Source organism: Maylandia zebra, linkage group LG14 (assembly GCF_041146795.1).
Source record: "Maylandia zebra isolate NMK-2024a linkage group LG14, Mzebra_GT3a, whole genome shotgun sequence".
NCBI classification, from domain to species: Eukaryota; Metazoa; Chordata; class Actinopteri; order Cichliformes; family Cichlidae; genus Maylandia; species Maylandia zebra.
In genome coordinates this window covers 35886684-35906105 of record NC_135180.1, presented here as the reverse complement: position 1 = coordinate 35906105, position 19422 = coordinate 35886684, and the positions used below count along the sequence as shown (strand labels likewise).

The window sequence follows — 19422 nt, the reverse complement described above, 5'->3', positions numbered from 1 at the left end:
TGTTTTAAGAATTTCTGCAGGTTGTTCCTCTACTGAAGTGCAGTGGGCTGCTGATTGGACCATGGATCACGTACCTGGGTTGAAAAAGCCCCTCCGACAGCTGCCGAGAAAGAGAGAGAAGCGAGTGCTTCTATAACATCGTCTATGACATTAATATCATATCTATAAAATGCAAACAAGATACTTACTCAAGGGTATAAACTACACCTTGGACATGCATTCAAAAACACAATCACGACTGTTATAACTGCTGCTGTTACACATTTACATGTGACAGTTATATACTACTGATTTAAGAAGTGTGGATGCTCCGCAGCCTGTTTTTTATGGTAAAGTTGTTTTCTCTTTGACTTTATAATCTGATACTTTAGAAAATGACCCTCTCACACACACACACACGTGGCTTTTATCTGTTTCGTACACTTTCCCACATGCAGTTCTTCATTATCTCTGAAAACATGTTTACTTCAGTGGTTTGACGTCCGTTTCCTCCCACATATCCTCCACATTGTCCATCAATCCTTTCTCTGCAACAAATGACCTTAATTTTTTCCACTTGTGTAGATTTGGTATAAATCCCTACAGATACAGGAACAGGATGTATTCAGTATGTGCCACATCTGATCCTGGGCCTCATAGTGAGAACAACAGGAAACACCTGGAGTGAAAGGCAGTTGAGATCCTAAGTGTTATAGAAGAGTGCCAAAAAAGGAATTCTATCTAGCCGCCACGAACTGTAACTGACGCATGTTATGTTATCTGCTTACTCATGAAGGGGCGTGCACCCTGAAAAATAAAACAGTAGATTTCATGTGTTTTTCTTTGAGAGCGACACAGAGACTGGTATTTTGTACTTCTCCCATACATGTATGATAATAAATAATTGTTGATTGACTGGACCTGCTCTGAGTATTGGTTGTTTGTTCTCAGCCCAACATCAAAGAATTCGGGACAGCCTAAAACATATTAACTATGTATTTCTTCTAAATGCTGCCAAGATAATATAATTGTCACATGTGTAATGCCATAGTTCCGCAGCGACCTAGCGCCCCGCCATCTTTCTGTCTTTTTTGTGAAAAAAAAATTCAAAAAGTTTTAAATAGTTTAGAAAGGACTTTTACATTTTCATAAATATTCATGGCTGTGTGGTAAAGCTGACATTATCTCACTTGTAATGGTTCAGATTGGACACTGTGACTGGCCGCTTCTGTGCTCCAGACCACATGTTTGATACCCCTGGACCCATGCAATGAAGTATAAAAAAACGTGTCCACACTTTGGCTTGTGAAGAGTGAAAGCAGATATACGGCGTGATATCGAGCCAAATGCTTCAAAGTGTTCCTTGATGATGTGATAAAGAAGTGGCGTTCCTCCTCCAACCACAAACAGGAAGATCATGAAGCGAGCAGAGTCAGTGCTTGTACGACACTCACCAGGAGACCTCTGAGCAGGATGGCTGCAGTCGCACAGCTCTGCTTCTCCCTGCTGTTCACTCTCATCAGCAACATTCATGCAGAAGAATTTATCGCCATAAGAAAAGAAGGAGGCTCTTTACAGTTCAAGCTCCCAGATCAAAACAGCTTCTGCATCACCTCCAGACGTGTTGGTGAAGATACTCTGGTCCTGTGGAACATCTCTGACCCCCGGAACAGAAAATTCACAGTACATGAAGACCTGACAGGACGACTCTCATTTCCTGAGACATTTCATGGTTCTCCTTCATTTACTCTCAACAACCTGGCCCACTCAGACTCTGGACTGTACCAAGATGTGTGCTGGACTCAGGGCAGCGTGACATATGAGAGAAACATCAGCCTGACTGTGTGCAAGACAGTAAGGTGGGAAGAATCTATCATAAGTCCTGATGCCACTGAAGACGTGCGATGTAAAGGAGCAGGTGAGAATCTGACGGTGCGTTGGATCAGACATTACGGGGAGTGGCAACAAGCCGGGCTGAGTAGTTTCGAAGACAGAACAATTTGGAAGGTGAATAAAGTCCAAGAAAGTTTCCTGCAGGTGACAAACGCATCACTTCTTCATGTCAACACACGACCAACGTCTTACATCTGCCTGGTGATGAACCAACAGCAGTGTGTGAGCACTTACTCTGTACGTTTGACCAAACAAACAAAGCTACGTTATGCTTCAGAGGGAGACACAGCTGTGCTGGAGTGTCCCTTCATGGACCCCATTCATGACCAGCCCCCAGTTTGGATGAAGGAAATTTCCTACGATGCTGATCAAGAAATTGGTCGAAACTTCTCGCTGGTACTTCCATCATTAACGTTAAATGATTCAGGTATCTACTACTGTGAAGGTGAAAAAGTAATACATCAGTACTGGCTTTTCGTGTGCCCTAAATTTGGTCCACCTGCAGTAAAGGTTTTCTCAGAGGGAGATGAAGTCACTATGAGATGCTCTGATGATTGGAAAACTAGTACTTCGGGCTTTATGTTCATGAAGTCGATCCAAACAGAAGGCAAAATTGTGTACGATGATAAGTTCTGCAGTGACAATAGAATCACTTGTTCCCGTGACAGCCTGATAATCTCTAATGTCTCACTGGAAGATGCAGGAGAGTATGTGTGTGCAGGTTTTAAGTCACAGGATGAGTGTGTGTCAGCAGAAGCATTTGTTCTGATCCACAGAGAGCCCTTTGGGGTTTAATCGACCTTCTACAGAGGCAGGTGGATACTGCTCAGCGGTCTGCAGGTGATGCTTTGTGTTGTTGTGGTCTGTGTGATACAGAAAACCAGGAGAGGAGAGCAGCTTTCAGCTCAGACACACACTTAATTCTTCTATATTTCTGCTCATATTTTATTTCATAATGGATTGGATTTATATAGCGCTTTACAATGCCACAATTCATTCACTCTCGCATTCACACACTGGTGGAATGCGCCATCGGCCCCCTCTGGCTAACAGCAGTAGGCGGTAGGGTAAAGTGTCTTGCCCAGACAAGATACGCTTCCCAACCCCCTGAGCCACGGTGGCCCCAGTTATAATGATTATGTGCTTTTTTGTTTTATGTGATTTGATGTTTATCCATATCTCATTCATGTATCTCTCAGAGTATCATTTTGAATATTCTTCTGTTTCTATCAGTGATCAGTTCGATCTATAAGAAATGTTAGAAACCAGTTGTAAATGTATTCGTTCTTCACGCTGATGTGAATCATTATCATCTCTCTTGGAAAATGTATTTTGTTATTGTGTTTAAGAGCAGATTCATTACAGCACCATGTGTATCTGCACTATATTGTTTTCATTGTTGTGAATCATTTATATTTGCATTTCAATTGTTGTGATGCAGCAGACTGTAAACATGATTGTCTGATACAGCAAACACTTCATAATATGGACTTGACTGCTTTGATTGTGTTTTTATATTCTCCATTTTTGTTAGGAATCATTTCTGAAATAAAAATATCTAAACAACAGGCTGAATGTTGATGTTCTTTTGTCAATGACTCCATGATGATTTTTAATTTTAATAAACACACAATCCTCATATTACAGTGCAGGATGTAGAACAGAGTATATCAGTAAACTGGATCAGACCTCATCAGCATTTTGACCTTAACATGCAGCCAAAAACAGAATGCCGGCCAACACCTTATTGATTTAAATAATTTAAGGGATGGTTTATGGTGTCTGCTTTATTTCTTCACTAATTTAGATTTCACTGCAGAATATGAAGTAGGTTAATTGAAATAATCTACTGCAACAAAATAGTGAAGAATACTTTAATGAACCAGTACTCATGATCATACTTCATGATTCTGCACAATATAAAAGTATTATTGACATTAAATATAATTTGATAGTAACTCTTTTGTACTGTAAATATGATTATTGCTTCTGTTTGAGTAAATTTTAAAATGTTTGTGTGTGATGTCACAGGGCCGCGAGTGGGAGAAAAAACATGGAAGAAGGAGAAGAAACGCAGTGAATCAGCCCTCCTTTCCCTACATCGTTATACTGATCTGAGTCCGTACTAGTGATGGGATTCCCGGCTCTTTTTAGAGAACCGGGTCTTTCGGCTCAGCTCACTAAAAAGAGCCGGCTCTTCAGGTTGTTTTGTTGCTTTAATTTATTGTTAACAATAATATAACATTATGCACAAAAGGAATTACTAATGTAAAAACAAGTGGTTTTATTTATATATGTTTATATATAAATATATGCGGTGGCCCCTAGAGACAAAACACTTAGTACAAACTCCAAAACACATTTCTAGCATTAACTGAACTTCCAAAACAGAGCTACTAGATCACTTAAATTACACAATTGAAAGCATTTGTGTATTTTCTGTGTATTTATACACAAGCACTCATATATGTTCAAATAATTTAAAAAAAAGTTCATTTACCTGTTACTACCACACACCAAATCCGGTCGTTGGTACTTGCTGGCTTGTGTAGCCACAAGATAACAAAAGCTCAACACTGCGCCCAGCATCCTGGAGCACTTCTGTTGTCTTTTGTATGTGTTTTGAGTTTTTGTGTGTTTCTGAGTTTTTATGTGTTTTGGAGTTTGCACATGCTTTGTCTGTAGGGGCCACCGTAAATATACTTTTATTTATTCACTCCACATAAAATGTAAGAAATAAATCATATAATACAAAAACCAACTATTCACATTTCAACTCTTAACTATTTAAATTTTCAGCCTTTTCCTTTTACATTTCGTTCGCGACCGACACATCACTAGTCCGTACTGTGAGCAGACAACCAGCAGGAGGAGGACTGCGGAGCTCAGTCACTTCCGCACCATGTGAGCCACCGGGACTGGAGCTCATTTGCTCCCGCATGAACTCCACATCCTCCGGTATAGAGAAACAGCACCCCGGCACAGCAAAGACTTCCGCACCCCATCATCAGGGCGCTCTAGTGGGAGAAAGGAGGCCCGCAGCTCAGTGCACGCAGCGGCCACGCACAGGGATTGTCCCCGGCTGGGAGCACGGACCGGCCGGCAGCATGTCTGCGGACGTGGCGGTGTCTTTGGCGGTGCTCGCGGGGATCGTCGTGCTGAGCGACGTGACCCGCAGGTTGCTGGCTCGGGCCCTAGCAGACACCGGGCTCTCCGAGTACGTGGTGGAGCTCGTGTCCACCTTCCAGCTGTGCTGCTGCACCCACGAGCTCAAGCTGCTGTCCGAGGTGGGCGGCATCGAGCCTGGTCTCGCGCTCACCTTCACGTATTTGGCGTCGGTGGTCCACGGGCTCACCTTCAGCGGGGCGATCGGGAACCCCTCCGGTGCGCTCGAGCGCGCCTACCACGCCAAGTTGTCGGGCTCCCGCGCCCTGCGGAGGATCGCGTGCCAGTTCGCGGCGGCCGCCGCTGCACGCGCTGCCGTGCCGAGGCTGTGGGGGGTCGGGCTGTCGAGACTGCACGCGCGACACAAGCTGTTCGGGTTCCGATGCACCAGCCCCATCCACGCGCCCCTGCACGAGGCCGCTGCGGTTGAGCTCGCGTGCGCCTTTGCGGTTCAGACTGTTATCACGCACACGCAATCGGTGCAGGAGAAATTCCGCGTGCACGCCGTGGCTGCGGTCATCACCACAGCGGTTTATGCAGGTATGATAACTCTATATGACTGCTGCAGGGAATCAAATCCGGCTCCACCGCTAATTAATCACGTGATCGGAAATCACGAGCACATCAGAGTATTTACATGGTGCCGGGGTCTGTTGGGGGAGACACGAACCGGGCACTAATCATACACTTCAGCCACGAATACATAAAAATCACCTAAATGTGGCTGAACAGTGGCTCAGACCTCCTGCTCTCATAAACACGCATTAGCGGTGTGAGGGTCGGAGCCGCATTGGTTGTGTAGTTTTCATCATATTACACACAAAAGTGTGCAGCTTATAGTTATGTGGCAACGTGTCCCACCTCAGGGTAGTGCAGGCATCAAAAGGCAGTGACACGTTACCCTGCGGGAGAGCCATCATAACGGTCTCTCATCACAAACACTGGGGCTTGGAAAAGCCTCAGTCCTAAAGTGTTAAGAATGGGAGCCAATCAGGTGGCAGCGTGACCGGTGAACCTTTACTCTGAGTGTGTGTAGAGGAACACATGTTCACTGTGTGTTTATATAGAACAAGCAGACTGGAACAATTATGATCAAGCCAAACTCAACGCTTAAAATCGACTCCTGATCTTTGATCCGTCCTCACCTGGTCGTGAACGTGATGGTCAGCCAGGTATCCAGTTTACCTTTGACTGTCAGATTTAGGCAGATTTGATTGCTTCCGTTTCATAATGACAGATTTAAGTGAACTCCTCTGTCTCCATTCCCAGACTTCTACTTTTGAATAAACTTTCCTTTAACTTGCTCCGAGTGCTCCTTTGTCTGCATAGTGTAACTGCAGCCTGGCATGCTGAATAACCAGTGAGTGGACCTTCCAGAAATATGTGATTTTAGGATTTTATAAGTCATTTGGCTGTTGAATGAGGTCAGTCATCTTTAAAGAGGTGAATATTTATGTAGTCATCAGTTGACATTCATTTGTGGAAGTCTGTTTTCACTCTGATAATAAAGAGGATTTATTTTTCCTCATTGACCAATAATAAACTGTTATTATTTTCACAGTGATGCTTTGAGGAAGACTGCACTGTTTGTCCCAGAATAATCAAACTGCCATGAAATACATTCACTAATTTACTATTTGGAACTAACACACTATTAGTACATCTCAGAGACACCTTCTTTCTCACATGAAGAGTAACAGATTACATCTCTCACTGTGTCCGTCAACCAACTCCTGTGTAAAGTCAGTTATTAGCAGTTTTTTAACTACACCCGTAAATGAACGTTTGACTGAATGCTGATGAGTGAATACTGAGAATTTAGGAGGAAATATTTTCAAATTTTCCTGCAGAGAATCTGATTAAAATCTAAGCAAGAATCTGTTTGATCAATGACCTTTTTTCAGCCAGTAACCTTTAAAGTCACACATCCGCTGGAATATTATCATTTTCTGCTCTCTTTTTATACCTTTATGGAGAAGAAAAGCGTCTGGAGTCCAGATGCAAATATGACCTGGATGACTGAGAAGCTTCACAGACTTTAACTTTCTAAGGCAGATTCAGGAATGCATTCAGCTGCTTTGTGCTGTATAGCAGATTTAAATGATGAGCAAATGTGAGTTCACTGATAAAACTGTGCATGTGTGTCCAGGTGGCAGCGTGACCGGAGCTGTCTTTAACCCAGCGCTGGCCTTCTCCACACAGTTCCCCTGCGGTGGACACTCCTTCCTCGAGTACTGCGTGGTCTACTGGCTGGGCCCGCTGCTCGGTGAGACTAACACACCTGACAGAGACGTTAGAAAAATCTCAACTTAAAGAGATCACAAGTATTTTTCCTGCTGCCGACTGAAGCCAGTAACATCAGTTTGAAAATAGTTTTTATTCGGATTTTTGCACAAACTGGCTGGAAAATCCTCAGTGCTATAAATTCAGGTCTTTGACTTTTAATAAGGATAAGTGAAATTTCTTCTGGCTTTTCATTTTGTTTATAAACACGACAGCTCAAAAAGTCCTGAATGAATTCTGATAAAACTTTGAGGGGGTGTAGCGTGGAGTCATGTTAACAGTCCAGTAACATTTGCCTTACATGCTATTTGAAAACAGACAAAAAGCCTTTTAACTAAGAAACTATGATTCTTACAAGTGTGGTGTGTATCGTCAACATATAGAAAATACCATATAAAGGTTTAAAATATCATATCACATTTGACCTCCGACCTTTCCTTCAAGGTCAGTTGATTGCTCTGAATGTCAAAGGGATAATAATAGAGCTATTTAAAACTATGTTTCTTACTGTCATTGTATTTTCATTGTGTCGGCGTATAGGGAATGATAAATGGGGTTCCTGAATATCACTTTATTTTGGACCTTCTTTCTGACCTTCTCAGTCTTTCCATGTTCTGTGCAATATTTTGGTCTCAGTGAAATTACCATCCCCACCCTAAATGACCATAGCCCCTCCCTTATTTATTTATTTATTATATTGTATAACTGTCCTTGTATACCGCCCCACAATGTTTCTGTTTCAATTTTTGTATGCACACACCATGCAGTTTACATATATATTGCTTTTTATTTTTTATTTTTTCCCTCCTTGTATATTGTTTTCTTTTCTTTACTTTTGCACCTTTGTGGTCCAGCTACCCAATTTCGCTGTGCAAGAAACCGCTCGATGACAATAAAAGGCTCAAGGTCTAAGTTCTTTAAGGTCAAATACAGCCAAACCTTCATAAAACGTTTTTAATCTGTAAAACTGTGCTTAAAATGCTGCTGCCTTTGTTTGTATTGACGACAGTTAGGAAGTTGCACTGGTATATGCGGATTTTAAATATCACAATATAGTTTCGATCCAAATATCATGTCACATTTGACCTCTGACCTCACTTTTACCCTTCACATCTGCCTTTCTTTCAAGTTGAGTCCAAAACGTGGTGCAGCCTTAAAGACAGTTTCGTCTTTATATTTCCAGGACAGATTCAAGATAGAAAATATTTTTACACGACGGTACACAGAAATAAAGAGCTGTGGTCATAAATGACCCCTCTTTGCCACGTGGATCACCAGTAAAGGTTTTAATTGAACTGTTAGACAGAAGAAACCGCATTAGCGATGAGCACTGCTACGTTTTAGTGCCTGTGTCTCTGGCAGCCAGCGAGCCAGTTGTGTTCAAAGTGTTGACACAAATCTGATAAGCTGCTTAAATATTAAAATCTCATGACTCATTTGTTTGAAGCAAAGATGTGTGTAATTTACCTTCACTGGCAGAGCGACGAGCGTCTAAAAATATCTCTCGGTGCTTCAGGAATGACATCGTTTGTTTAATGGAATAAATCCCATGATTGCCGTTTCAGGATTCAGGCACATTTAATTTGATGCAACAGCAAAACTCAAAAACGTGAGAGAGCACACATCAGATTTTGGTCGATGAAATATTCCAGTTTTTGACTGACATTTGTTGTGTAGTTAAAAAATAAGACAGCTTTGGATACAAAGCACCTCGAGGTGACTGTTGTTTGGGAGTTGTTTCATTTATCTGAGCGGTGTGCATCGCTTCACAGTAACACCTTAAATGTTTTATTCAGAAGTTTCATGGTTGACATACAGAAAACAACTTTTGTCTTAAAAGTTTAATTTTTTTCCTCTTCTTCTGCATCGTGGTTCTTTCAGGGATGATGAGCTCGGTGCTGCTGTTCGACAAACTCGTCCCTGCGCTCTCAACAAAACCGTCACCTCGCCATCTTCCCACGGAGAGCAAGAAGAAGGCGTGAGCGTTGCTGGACGGCGATTTTCAGGTGAAGCTGTTTGTGACGGACTGTCAACCTGCTGCTGAGAAAGAAGGAAGAAGAAGAACCGCACGAATGCACTTCTTTTTAAGGGATACCAGAAGCACATCTGAGAAGTTCAACACAAAATTAGCTTTTAAATTTGTGAACAGGGCAACGCCAACATTTTACTTTCAATCAAACCTGTAGAACTTTTTGTATTTAATCCTGAGTCAACACACTGACCTTTTTTAGGGTTACTAAAATAATGTTTGCATGAGTTTTTTTTTTTTTTTTTAAAGACTGGAACCACAGAGCTGATATAAAGGACACAGATGTGTTGTAACCCTGCAAACAAATGTTATACAGTAACATACACTTAGCCCCTATTTTATGTTTCAATCACTTTTTAAGCTACTAAACTAATCTGACAACTGCAAACTGAAAATGTGATGTAGCATAATATTGCAACAACCTCATTAGTCTGTCTTTGAGTGAATGATCTGTGTATTTTAGTCATATTTTTACCTAATACAACATTCCTGAGCCATGCACAGTGTAGGAGTGTACATGCACATGTCTGTTAGTTTTTGCACAAATGCAATTAGTGCCTTTGAGCTCTTTGTAAATACTGTACATGCAAACATAAATAAACAGTGTAATCAGTGCTGATTGGTTGTTTCTTTGATCCTGGGAAGGGTTCAGCAAAAACATTAGTGTTTCCAAAGAAGCCACGAAAAGTTATTAGCTTCATACTTCATATTAGCTTCATGAAATTTTGCACATTTCAGGGCTGAAAAACACATTTCAGCCAAATCCAAGTGTCAGTCTGAACACATCTGTTGCTGTTAAATATGCATCAGTTTTATGTTGATACCATAAAGCAGGGGTCTCAACCTTAAATGAGCTGTGGGCCACTTTAGTGTTCAAGTAGTACCAGGAAAACAAGAAAACATTGCATAATTGTGTTTGTATTTAACAAAATAAAAACGCAGACATAAGTGTGCATATCAGTTTTTGACTCTCTCACTGGACTAACAGCCAATCCCTCAGCATGTTTGTGCTCTCTGCTCTTGTTGCCTTCATATTAAAAAACTTTTTGCTTTTTAAAGAACTCACTTTAACAAGGACCAAATTCCACTGTATTTCTTCACGTCAATATATGGGCCGCAAATAGGTGTGACGTGGGCCGCGAGTTTGAGACGCCTGCCGTAAAGTTTGATCCGTTTTCTGAAGATTAACTGAAGGAAACTTCAAAAATGGTGTTTTCATTTCACCGTGTGGGATACATGGCTGCTCAAATAAGTTAAATAAAGATATTTTTGATTTCTTCTGTGCAGATAATCTGCAAGATGGAAAACTTTTACAAGCTGATGCAATAATTGGCTCATTTACTATTTTATGATTACCGTTTTTTGATAAAGTCCATTAAACATTTGCAAAATTCAAGACTCAATCCAGTGTCAAGATGCCCATCAAGAAAATATAATTTTGTGAGATTACACTTCCTCTTTTGACTGACCTTAGTGAGACCATGCAAAGCTGAAAATTACTCAGAAGCTTCTATCATATATAAAATCCTTAAAAAATTGCCACCAGAGGCTCCTGGCGCTGCTCCTCGCATATCCAAATGAGTGGGCATTCACTGCCTGTTCAATGATGGCTGAGGAGGAAGTGCAGGCTGTTTACCATTATTGGAAGGCTGGTGGTTTAATGGTCAGCTTCTCCAGATCCACCAGTATGGTCTATAGAATATAATGTTATGGAACTGTTCCATTTACAAACCATGTAAAAAATGATGCAATCCAGCGGTCCCCAACCTTTTTTGCGCCACGGACCGGTTTATGCCCGACAATATTTTCATAGACCGGCCTTTAAGGTGTCGCGGATAAATACAACAAAATGAAACTAGTACCGGTACCAAAACAAAGAAGATTTATTCATAACACACGTGAAAAGACCCAGGAAAACCGAGTAAACGATAAAAACGATAACAAAATAACGCTGAAAACCGATAAAAACCCTGAAAACTATACATTTCACACCTGAGCCTCAACTCTCGCAGCCCGGTACCAAACGACTCACGGACCGGTACCGGTCCGAGGGTTGGGGACCGCTGATGTAATCAACACTTGGAGGACGATGGTTCAGCTTTTTTAGTTTGTAGGAAATAAATCACATCTATAACTCACACAGCTGACACCGACTTTAACCAGGACCGCTAGAGCTGCTGGCCTGAGAACAGCGCCTTACAAATGAACTGTTGATGCTCAAAAACAGGACTGAAGACAAACACCTCAAACTGTTGTGGTGTTTGAAATTCTGTGATATACGAATTAATGAGCAGCTCCAGACGGACAAACTTTGGTGCTCCCATCCACATTGAGTTTGACTGTTATCTGCACTAACACTGAAATAAACAAGCTGATACAAAAACTACTTGTTTATTGACAATCACATACAAAGATCCACTGTCCTCAGCAAAAACATCAAATATTCAATTGGTCATTAGGTACAAAACAAACAAAAACTCAGCGTTAGTTGGTTTTACAAACACGTTCAGGACTGCATCTCAAAAGTCCAGAGTAGCTTTGTTACAGAAGTGCCTGACAGTATGTCGATGTGACCGTTATCGAATTAACAGAAACCACACGATGCGGCAGAGCAGATGTCGGAAGCTCAGCGGTAAAAGGTTTCACAGAAAAGAGAGTAAGAGCTTTAAAGAAGTGCTGTTGTCCTTGTCTTCAATCCCACGATGCAACACTGATGCTTTGACCGGCTGCAGACACGATTTCCATCTACAGAAAGAGTCAGAACGCACACGAATGAACCAAACTGCAAACGGGCAACTTTTCTGTGGTCGCAAGTTCACGACACGGTTAATCAATGCAAACACTGATTGATGGGCCGTGTGCAGTATGTTTCTCATCTCAGCACACATTTTACATTTTATTCTGCATATGATATTCTGTATATATTATCACTGCCTTTTTTAAATGGTAAATGGCCCCTAAGGACCCCAAAGCGCTTTACACATCCAGTCATCCACCCATTCACACATTTTTAGTTAAACAAGTGGTAGTGTAGTGTGAGTGCAGTTACATTTCACCGGCATGGTGAGATTCAGACGGTGGATCTGGACCCAAAAGATCATCACATGATCTTTTGCAGCCATTATAAATGTAATTGTACTTATTTTTGAAGCATGACGTAAATGAATTCTTATTTCAGTGCTAATTAAAATCAGCACTTATAGCATCACCTGTTAAATCAGATTAAAATGCTTAAAAGTGTGCCACCTTTGCCCCAAAATGAAGTTTTAAAAAGATTTCCACCCTCAAGCTACTGTTTTACCACCACATTTTTCACAGAGCTTTCTCTTTCTCTTCATAACGTCTGCTCTTTGGCCAGACTGCCTGTTCCTGCTTCTAAAGGCCAATTCCTGCAAATGCTGACCGACACACTGAGACCTACCAGTGCTCTACGTCAGCATCCTCGAACTGACCCGCCTCCATCGCTGCTGTGTCCACCTCCATCCCATCTGTCAACATAAATGTACACACCAGAAATAAATCTTAAAATAATTGATCCTCATCTTGCAAATCATCCAGAAATACTTTAATTTTCACTGCACAGAAAAGATTTTTGAGGAAATGCAAGTAATTTATATTTGCTCTACATTATAAACTGAACAGTATATTTATTAGTCTCTCATTGACTGGTTAAAGCAAGAAAAACATAGGATAGTTTCATTTTTAGTAACAACTGTACAGGTGATGATAACTCATACCAGAGCTTAAAGTTAGGGACTGGCTGCTTTGATTCACAGGTGTGTCACCACAGGTGTAGCTGCTAGCTGCCTGCTAAGCTTCACCTCCACTCTGTCTATGCTGCTGGTGCCTCCTGAAGCATTTTAATGAACTTATCTGACAAATACAGTTCGTTGAATAAACCAACATGGTGGCAACCAAAACACTAATGCTGCAAAGTTCAGATAGCAATGGATGACAGCCAGGCTGCATGCTGATCAACCATCCGCCTTCCCGATACGCATCAGAGCAACGTCGAACATGAGTTGACCTTTTTTGTATCTACGGTGCCATTTTGTTTAGTTTTAGTCTAACTTTGTGTTATTGTGTCCCTCACATCGGTCTCATCGTGCTCCGTGTGTCATGCCATTACTTATTAAGACTAAAACACAAAGAGCGACAGGTCGAGGTTTGTGCGACTCTGACCTTCAAACTCGGCTTTTGTTTCTTCCGTCCGGACTCCAGCCATGTGGTACTGCTGAGCGACTGACTCAGCCAGCATCCCCTCTAGCCTCTCCAGCGTGGCCTGACCCTCCTGCGTTAGCGCCGACAGGCCCTCATCGCAGGTGTAGAAGGTTGGGATGTCAGCGTGACCGTGCTCTAAGCAGGTGGAGGAGAGAGATGGTGATTCAGCAGCAACAATTTAAAGACAAATTGGACCTGGATGCAGGGTTCACACATCATCACTTAACAACAGGATAGCACAATCCCCTCACTCTTATTTTGAAAGTTCAGCTGCTGATAACCATCTATTCTCAGTCCTGCTGCTTCTTCAATGATTTAAAGACAGATTTACAAAGAGTACTGTTTAATCCACCTGTCCACACTGCACTGCCATAAACATCAGTTACTCTGTGCTCATCTCATTTAAACTTACCAGCCTCTGCAAGCAAGCAGTCCGAGTCACCAGTCCGTGAAGTGGAAAGAGAAAAGACAGAAGGAGAAAAATGAAAAGACTTTTACATTCAGACAAAAGAACTATTTTATCAAATGTTCTTTACAGTAAACTATTTAAACTGGAACTATTTGGTAATCCTTATTTTCTGTCATATATGCAGCTACAATGGTGCGTGCTCAGAGTAAAACAGCCACCATAACAAATCATGAGATCACCATACTAACAAGTAATCATTATGAGCTTTTAAGCGCTTATTAATGAGGATTAGTTTATAACCTGGATCTGTCTAATCTCAAACACGGGGACATCCATAATGTGGCTAATCAGACCTTCTCTTTGCTAGACAAAGCTAATCAGCAACAATTTCCCTTGTGGGATTAATAAAGTATCCATCCATCCATCCATCCATCAGAAGGAAGCTTACTTAAATGGGAGGAGCTAAAGGAGATAAATGGGAGGGGTTTGTGTCAGACAAAGGAGGATCGAGGATGAACTGTGGTGCTGTCGGAAGGAGGAATAAAGTAAATATGAAATGTGTTTAAAGATAATTTAGTGTCCAAGAATAAAACTTTAGGTTGGAAATGAGCAGAACAGATCAACTTTACAAGAACAGCCATTGGTGATGTAAGAAATTCACTTCAATAGAAATACAATTAGGCACAAAGCCATTTCTACTCTGTATTCTCAAATACAATAAAATGCTTAAAAAGAAAACTTTTTTTTCTGGAAAGATTTTCTGCTTGTTTTGTGTTTCTGAATTAATTTGAGGATTTATATCACTGTTTGTTGGAATGCGAGGAGCTGTTGTCTTCTTTGTGTCTGCTAAAGAGACAAAGAAGTGCATGAAAAGAGGATCCTAAATCATCCAGACTGAAATCAGACCCATTTTTACAGGCCACTCCATTGTAACGTTGAGCCAGGTGCATTCTGCATCTATGCGTTTGAGTTTTGCCTCACCGGCTTCCTCCACGTCGTACTCCTCTCCTTCAAAGTCGTTGTCCGAGTCGTCATCCTCGGGATCGGGGTGGAGCGCCTGGCACTCGCACATGGCTGAGAACATGGACTCCACTGCAAGTAAGGCACACAAAGGTATAAGTGTGATGCTGCGCCATCTCCAACTGTCGTTTATACAGGATGTGCAGCCTGCTGCTCATCCTCAGCGAGGTCACTCACATGCCGCTTTGTCGCTGGGAACAAATCGAATCTCTGTGATCGCCCCTTCGTCTTCATCATCGTCACCACCATCACTGCTGCCGTCATCATCATCATCAGCTGCTTTCTCTGCCATTTCTGCCTCGTTCTCTTCTGTAAGGAAACAGGAGAAGTCAGCAGTGACCCAAAAACTCCTTCAGAAACTGTAAAGAAACTATTTGTACACAACAGGTCAAACACGCTTTAACAACCCTGAAGACTGGACTCCCCTCATCCCCCAAAACTACATATTTTTGGGGGCCTAAACAAGTAAAAAGAGATATAAAGTTCAGATGTAAACTTCGCCTCACTGTTGAGTTTGCCGTTGACCATGACGTAGAGGTGTTCCTGTGGGTAAGCGCTGACGTCTCTGGAGATGGCGTGCAGACCGATGGAGGGATACTCCAGAGAGAAACCCAGGCCTGAGCTGTCAAACCACGACAGGCGCCTGATAAAAAGAAAACAAACTGCTTTAAACAACCGCACTAAACAACTTTTAGATGCTTTTAAATGTCTGCCAAGCTTATTATCTGACTTTTCTGGCAACGACTAATTACGGTCTCAACTGACTATTAATTTATCATATGATATTTTAAAAAAATGTTACAAAATGCCAACTAAATTACTTTAACATTGTTTGCTTCTACTTCCTAAAAGTAAAAAAGTGCTTTGTAAAAAAATATGTAATAAGAAAATATGTAATTGTAATGCAACAGCGAGGGTCTGTGAGAAACATAACACAGCTGTAAAATCTGAATTTACACACACACACACACACACACACACACAATGTTTCCTTCCCAGTTTATTGCTGTTTTGTGCTTTTCCAAATTTTTTTACTAGCTTAAGAAAAATAAATATGAAATTAAATTAAGAATTGAATAACTGAAATAATATAACAACACGAAGACAACAAGAAGAAAAAGAACGCAAAGACAATGTAAAAAAGGAAAGAAATAAAATGATAGCACAGAAACAAATTCCAAAAAAATTAAAATAAAAAATACATTAAAAAAAAAAAACATGAAAAAAAGGAAAAAGAAACCCGCCTTTTAACATTACCGAGAGTCCAAGTAATACCAAAACACACACAAAATATATCATGTTTACGGAGAGGTACCAGAAAAAAAATGTAATATAAATAATAAGTAGACATATTTCTAATACTGGATTTAAAAGAAGACATCCACATTTTGTTCTGCAATGTATTATTTTGAAAGAGTGCGCTCCGGAAGTGATTTCAGCGCGCGGAGCAGACCTTTATTTTATGTCTATAATGTAAACTGGTGTGATTTCCAATGAAGTGCGCGTGAAATCCCGATAAGAACCTCAATAAACACGAGCCTGAACCCCAGACCCACGAGCCAAAGAGCAAAACACGCGCCACGTGCACCACTTACGTTTCTGCGACGTAGAGGGTGCCGCAGCCGAGCCGCTGGCCGTCCAGAACCGCCGTGGTCTCGGCTTGTTCGTGTCTCACTCCCTCGGTGGGAGGGTGGAGGTTTTTCAGTAATACCATAGTCCTCGGTCCGCTCGGACGGAAAAGAACAGAAACCGGTGAAAACGCGCAGCTGCGTGACAAATTTTGTGCTGGCTAAAGCTGGCTAATTTTACCCGGGGTAACTTCTCAGTGCTAAATCAAAGTCCGACAGCTGGAGGCGAGTAAACGTCAGCCGTGCTATAACGCCTCTTCCCTTGGATTAGCAGATCCGGGACAGAAAGCTTTGAGTGCGAGAACAGGCGTGACAAAAACTGAAAACAGGTTACAAAGTGCTTGTTCAGGGTGACGTCACGCTAAAGTATCGCGACAACACAGAACTCCCAACGAGAATTCACATACTCCAGATTGGCAGTTTAAAAAGCTGTCGCGAGATGGAGCTGTTTCGTAATCTTTTATTCCTAAAGATGTAGAAACATAAATTCTTACATTATTTACCCCCCCCCCCCCAAAAAGTAAAAAAAAATAACATTCTAACAAAGACTGAGCATATAGACAAAACAAACACGATTTTTTAAATAAACAAGCACAAATCAACAAGGTAAAAAAGGGAAAGGACACACTGAGTAAACACCACTGATTTTATAAGATTTTTTTTCTTTCTTTTTTTCACTTGTTGGTAAAGACATTAACTTAAGGGCTTTATAAACTGATTTAAACACTGACTTAATAAAAAAGAATCATTAATATTCAAAATAGTAACTCATTACGTTTGGATAATTGATCCTCGTTATATCAGTTTCTTGAAAAATAGTTTGGAAACAGAATAAAGACAGAGTTTGTTTGTTTTTGTTGTTTTTTTTGTTTGTTTGTTTTTTTGCCAGTCCCATTTGGTTCTTTAGCCGTCAGAATTGTTGTCTGAAGACCAACAAGGATACCCAATGGATTTACTTTGCCAAATGGATCATCGTGGCATTGCCGTATTGGTCCATTTGATCGACCTTTGTTTTTATTGTTTATTATATTTTATTTTCAGATGTTACAGACGGGACAGACATGAGTGAGGGATAGGAAAGGGAGAAAGAAAGAGGAAGGAAAAGAAAAACAGAAGGGGAGAGGGACAGTGAGAAAGGGGGGGAGAAAAAAATCTCCTGGGTCACCTGTTGAGAGAAGAAGAATAGAAAACAAGCAAAAAAAAAAAAAAAAACCAAAGCAACATACTAAACACAACACCATCGCATTAATCTAGCTAAGTGTAAACAGCAGTAAATACTGAATATTCAATGTTGTTGTGCAGCACGCAGGACAGACAGCGCACAATGTGCTTTGAAGTAGCAGCCAAGAAAGGTGTAATTTAAGTCTACGAGCAGTGAACACCCGTGTGCATACCTGTGTGGATCAGCGCGCTTGTATTCAAATGGTTTCCACATGTAATGGTCTGCAAGAGGATGTAGCAAGCCATAGCCCCGTCCCCCAGGGCATGAAGCAGGCATGGAGGAGATCCAGGCCCCAGACATCCAGAGGCTCCCAAAGCACGAGAGCCCAAAGAGGACCACCGGAGGGGCATCCGTGCCACCCTCATGGGAAGGGCTGAGGATCCCCAGACGAGGCGTCACCCAGTAGCCACCGAGCAGAAGCTAGAGGGGGCTGCACCGGCGTGCCCGCCGGCTCTGCCGGCAGCCACCTGTGCCAGAGTGAACCGAGCGGCAGGCCCAGAGGCCCGAGGGCCCCCCGCACCCCGGAGGAGGCCCGACCGAGCAACAGGCGCCAGGCCCTGCCAGGTAGCCACCGGGAGTGAGCCGGTACATACCTGAGTGCCCAGCCCCGGACACCAAGAACCACCAATGCACCGACCCCTAAAGGCATCAGTCACCGGCAGGGAGTGTGGTGAGGGGAGATAGGCCTTGGAGGGCCTGGGAGTTCCCAGAGAGGTGGAGTGTAAGACCCGACCTGACATAGACACAGAAAAACAGGCACACACAGACACAAACATGCATTCCCACCCTCATGCACACATATACAAACACTCAGCACTCACCCAACGTAAGGATTGACATAAATGGACATGTACACACAATCACACTCCCCAAACATATTCTATACCCCGGGTCCAGGTACCCTCGCCCCCAGAGGGGGAAACAGAACCCAGACCCAATAGATGTTACCCTTCCCCCCGGGGTGGAGGCAAGCAGACCGTCCCAGGCTCCGCAGCAGCAGGGAGGCCAATCGGACAGCTAACATCTCCTCCCAGCCCCCCCGCCCCAATGGCTAGCAGAGAACGGGGGTGTGTGAAGACCCCATACCTCCCTCCTCCCGCTCATGTGTAGTGTTGCTGCGTGTTGTTCTAAAGTCTAAAGTGCATTTAAAACAAGGGAGAGCATGGTGCTGCTGCCAGAGAGCAGCAGGTGTTAGCACGGCCCCTCCCGAGAACCCTCAGTGTCTACATGGATTTAAAATTGGGAGGTGGGCACCAGCGCCAGAGGTAGGTTTGAGTACACAGACCGTCCACTGGACGCCGTTAACGTGCCCACCCTCAAGGCCCTATATATATGTGTGTGTTATGAGAGTGTAAGTAATGTGGATGTCTAAGTTGTGAGATAAAATTGAGGCACAGGTGGCCAGAAGGGGACGGGGGGTGGACGGGGGGTGGGGTGGGGGGGGGGGGGGATGTCTCCCATGCACCCTTGTGACACACCCGCACCCCAAGGCCCTACCTGTGTGGGTGAGTGTGGTGGAGCGGGAAGAGGGAGGTAGCTGGGGATGGGGAGGAAAAGGAGGGAGTGGAGGATG

The 19422-nt window shown here is 42.5% G+C and overlaps 2 protein-coding genes across 3 annotated transcripts; one reads left to right on the top strand and one right to left on the bottom strand.

Annotated features, from left to right (window-relative positions):
- The first annotated feature begins 3955 nt into the window (after positions 1 to 3955).
- Positions 3956 to 9963, top strand: aqp11 (aquaporin 11). 2 transcript variants are annotated; one of them, XR_013093037.1, is made up of 5 exons: positions 3956 to 5577; positions 6032 to 6209; positions 6307 to 6397; positions 7187 to 7303; positions 9202 to 9222. XR_013093037.1 is itself a non-coding variant. In XM_004569658.2 (3 exons), the coding sequence occupies exons 1-3, from the start codon at positions 4812 to 4814 to the stop codon at positions 9300 to 9302; spliced, it is 984 nt and encodes a 327-aa protein (XP_004569715.1). In that variant the 5' UTR covers positions 3971 to 4811; the 3' UTR covers positions 9303 to 9963. The 2 variants fall into 2 exon arrangements, 1 of the variants encoding a protein (XP_004569715.1); XM_004569658.2 differs by lacking the exons at positions 6032 to 6209; positions 6307 to 6397 and having other exon boundaries at positions 3971 to 5577; positions 9202 to 9963.
- A 1761-nt stretch (positions 9964 to 11724) lies between these two features.
- clns1a (chloride channel, nucleotide-sensitive, 1A) lies at positions 11725 to 16994 on the bottom strand. The gene is made up of 7 exons (XM_076873450.1): positions 16595 to 16994; positions 15506 to 15642; positions 15177 to 15308; positions 14961 to 15071; positions 13532 to 13705; positions 12771 to 12837; positions 11725 to 12094 (listed from the first exon to the last, which is right to left on the bottom strand). Coding segments are annotated over exons 1-7 (741 nt in total). The 5' UTR covers positions 16714 to 16994; the 3' UTR covers positions 11725 to 12093.
- Positions 16995 to 19422: the final 2428 nt, after the last annotated feature.

Excerpts from the sequence above, each read along its gene's own strand:
- aqp11 (XM_004569658.2), top strand. The coding sequence starts at position 4,812 with ATGAACTCCACATCCTCCGGTATAGAGAAACAGCACCCCGGCACAGCA. Across the intron at positions 5,578-7,186 it reads CACCACAGCGGTTTATGCAG|GTGGCAGCGTGACCGGAGCT; the intron begins GTATGATAACTC and ends ATGTGTGTCCAG. Across the intron at positions 7,304-9,201 it reads CTGGCTGGGCCCGCTGCTCG|GGATGATGAGCTCGGTGCTG; the intron begins GTGAGACTAACA and ends TGGTTCTTTCAG.
- clns1a (XM_076873450.1), bottom strand. The coding sequence starts at position 16,713 with ATGGTATTACTGAAAAACCTCCACCCTCCCACCGAGGGAGTGAGACAC. Across the intron at positions 15,643-16,594 it reads ACCCTCTACGTCGCAGAAAC|GCGCCTGTCGTGGTTTGACA; the intron begins GTAAGTGGTGCA and ends TCTTTTTATCAG. Across the intron at positions 15,072-15,176 it reads TCCCAGCGACAAAGCGGCAT|TGGAGTCCATGTTCTCAGCC; the intron begins GTGAGTGACCTC and ends CCTTACTTGCAG.